The 3,365-nt window shown below is 40.1% G+C and overlaps 1 protein-coding gene across 1 annotated transcript; it reads right to left on the bottom strand.

The window, feature by feature from the left end:
- Window positions 1-381: 381 nt before the first annotated feature.
- LOC139412202 (ER membrane protein complex subunit 8-like) lies at window positions 382-2,981 on the bottom strand. Its single transcript, XM_071159019.1, has 5 exons — window positions 2,431-2,981; window positions 2,048-2,124; window positions 1,883-1,952; window positions 1,687-1,781; window positions 382-1,216 (listed from the first exon to the last, which is right to left on the bottom strand). The coding sequence occupies exons 1-5, from the start codon at window positions 2,647-2,649 to the stop codon at window positions 1,057-1,059; spliced, it is 621 nt and encodes a 206-aa protein (XP_071015120.1). The 5' UTR covers window positions 2,650-2,981; the 3' UTR covers window positions 382-1,056.
- Between the last annotated feature and the right edge of the window lie 384 nt (window positions 2,982-3,365).

Below are 3,365 nucleotides of genomic sequence, written 5' to 3'. Positions count from 1 at the left end.
CTCAAATGTTCTACTGCTAGAGCTCCTGTTCCGCTTATAAAATATTAGCTCTAAAGTATTGTGGAGCTCCTGCACCTAAATGTAAATAGTAACGGAACCAAAAATGAGTACCGACATCAATCCAAGCTCTGGATAAGTTAGACTACTAACTACTGAGAAGTACTTAGGAAAGGTGTGTGTAAGAAAGGCGTACATTTCCTGTCGGAATTGAGCCCTATGGTAGTAGTTCCATCATATTCTCTGATAGGTTATGGAAAGTTCTTTGGGGTAGGGACTCTTTCAGGAATATTTTTTTTACCACACCATTTGTCATGGCCCCTTACTTCTAACAGAGATGGTTTGGCTGTGACCGGGAGTCCCATAAGGTGGCAATGCAAATGCTTTAATCCCAAGTGACTTAGTTTATTACTTATGCAATAACAAGATTTATTTCAACAAATAAAGTAAAGAATAATCAGATCATCCTTTAACAAATAAATACTAAGCCATCTCTTATAAGAAAACAGGAGTGAAACAGTTCTCTGAGAATATAAACATTAAGGTAGTGAAATAAAAAAACATAACATCTCTTGTTGATTACAATTCTGTAATATTTCAATAAGTCAAATCTCAGAACAATAATTTATAATGTCTATCATCTCTGAAACACTACTATTTCTAAAGAACCTAAAGTATTCAATATAAGTCTAAATAAATTATATTCATGTTTCCCTACCATTCAGAATTTCGCATACATCTTCATTAACTATTAGCATACAAAACCCGTACTCAAAAAATTAGAAAGAAAATTAACACGTTGCATTGAATGACACCTAGGTCTTGATCACCTTGATCCTCCCTACTACGGGAACAAAGATCCCAATGGTACCTGTGTCCTGCTTGCCCATGAAAATAGACTGACCAGTGCTCTGAAAGCTCTCTTCCCTGTGAGAGCAATTCACTGGGAACAAAGCCTTAGCATTCAGCATTCCTGCGCTACAGTAGTATTAGCACGTCCAACGCCGTTTTGGCCGCAATGTCTTTGTCTGGTGCAGTGCAGTCACTCAGCTGGGAGGCTTAGCACAGGTGCAGGACAGACTTGTTGATCTCAGGGTTGGTCCAGTCATTCCTGAGGTCGTCTAGGTGATTGTCGAAGTCGATCAGGCTCTCGTAGGACCTGCCCTCCAGCAGAGCCGACGTGATCTTCTGAGCCTCACACCAGTCGTCAAAGCTGTCCCTGCAACACACACAAGCCAACACTCCAGAACCTCAGCTCCACATTCGGGAATCACAAATCAAATCGTATTTGTTACATGCACCGAATATAACTGGTGTAAACTTCACTTTGAAATGCTTGCTTACGAACCCTTCCCAACAATGCAGTTTAAAAATAAAATAGTAACACAAGGGGAATAAAATACACAAGAATAAATAAAATACACAAGAATGGAGCTATATACAGGGAGTACCAGATCAATGTGCAGGGGTATGAGGTATTTGAGGTAGATATGTACATGAAGGCACGGTAAAGTAACTAGGCATCTTGATAGATAATAAGAGTAAAATAAATATCTACCACACTGGGTTCTATTTCACTAACAGATATTGGCATAGTATACCATGTCGTTCCAAATCTTTTTGGATAAATGGCTGTTCAGTAGCTGTGATATTCCACATGACATATTTGGTCAGCTCAGGAACACTTACACATTACAGTCCCTGCATTTCCACTTGTTTTCATGGTGGTCATAGATGGCTAATATGGGCTCAAAGCAGCCCATGGTGAATCTGGTGCTGTCCACCTGAGGAGCACAACCTTATTAGAGATAGTGGTCAGTGTAGATCTTATGTGTGAATTCAGTAATGTGGCAGTTCTGATACTGGACAGCTAATAGAGGATTACCATAATCATTGCTGCTTCGCTGAAGTTCTCTGCAATCCTGGCCCCAACTTTTTCAGCAACCTGGTTAGGTCTGTGGGAGTCAAAAGAAGACAGAGTACATTGTGTATCATATCAACACAACTCTCCACAGAGCTTGAAAGGGATCCTGCATCAAAATCTTGTTACCTGAAGTCCTTTGTGCGCTCGTTGGCCTGGTAATACCCAGCTATGACATATTTGTTCTCTTTACACCACGTGTCAATCTGGATGTGGGGAAAGAAAAAATATATTCGCTTGTTTGACTTGCTGACTAAACTCAACACCATTGTGAAGGACGTTTCTGATAAACTCCACCAATGTACAAGTTGAAACATCAGAAACTTCTTTCACCATGATGTTGAGTTTAGCTTGACAAGTCAGCAGGACTGACAGCTGTTAATGCACTTCTACTTTAACAGGCCCAGTAACTTGCAGTGGTGAACATGCAGTGGTGAACATGCAGCGGAGTAACATGAACATTTTTGAAACATGACATGTGAATAGAAGATAAAGACGATCAATTCACTCACCAATGTAAGTGCCACTTCCAGCATAGGTGCCAATGCAAGTGTGCCGTGGAATAGCGGTATACAATCCACACAGAGGATTGGAGTGGAGTGGCTGTCTTTTTTCTTCTCCTTCTGTTTCTCAGCAACCAGTAATCCGTTCACGGCGCAATGGGGATATTTAGCAGCATGCAAAAGCATCTTGCAATAGGCCTGAGTTGTCAATTTAATACTCATTCTCATTTCGAGATAAACACTAAACTAGCTAATTGTACAAGGATGGTCTGGAGACTGCTAGCTTTACAGCTAGCCAACGGATATCATACCCGATACAACAGAGAGACAGTGACAGCTCTGCCAGGTTGACTACGGTAATCGAGTCTCTTATAACTAGCTACCTACATAAAGGTAACTCTTCGTGAATGTTACAGTGCATTAATGTTGTTGGTCACGACGGTAACGTTATATCCTACTACAAATGAACGCTGCTTGGCTTCTCTCTGGTGGTTTGCACCGGCACCATATTACACACACACACACACACACACACGCACCGCTGTGAAATAGGCAAGAATAACTAAGTACTTCCGGGTCACGGATTTTTTGAATAATTCATAATAAAATCCAGCCCTGTAGAATGAATAACTAGGGCGAAAATTATGGAAAATGTGCACAATTATCGATACATTGTATACTACTTATCATACAAAGAATAATTAAAAGTAATTATATAAGACATGTCATTTATTTGTTGATGTTTATTTTTTAAAGCCCAAATGGTCATCAATGATTTTTTTTGTGTGAGTACTCATTTATTGCACATTATAAAAGTATCTGTACATTGTGTCACAGTAAAAGGGGGTTCCACTCTACTCAGGAGTACTTCGAGTTTCCAAATCCAGAGTTTACACCCAGAGCATCACTGCTGATTTGGTGACCTTTAAAGAGTGGCCCATCAA

The sequence above is a fragment of the Oncorhynchus clarkii genome, chromosome 6 (assembly GCF_045791955.1).
Source record: "Oncorhynchus clarkii lewisi isolate Uvic-CL-2024 chromosome 6, UVic_Ocla_1.0, whole genome shotgun sequence".
NCBI lineage: Eukaryota > Metazoa > Chordata > Actinopteri > Salmoniformes > Salmonidae > Oncorhynchus > Oncorhynchus clarkii.
This window is presented reverse-complemented; position numbering and strand designations above follow the sequence as displayed.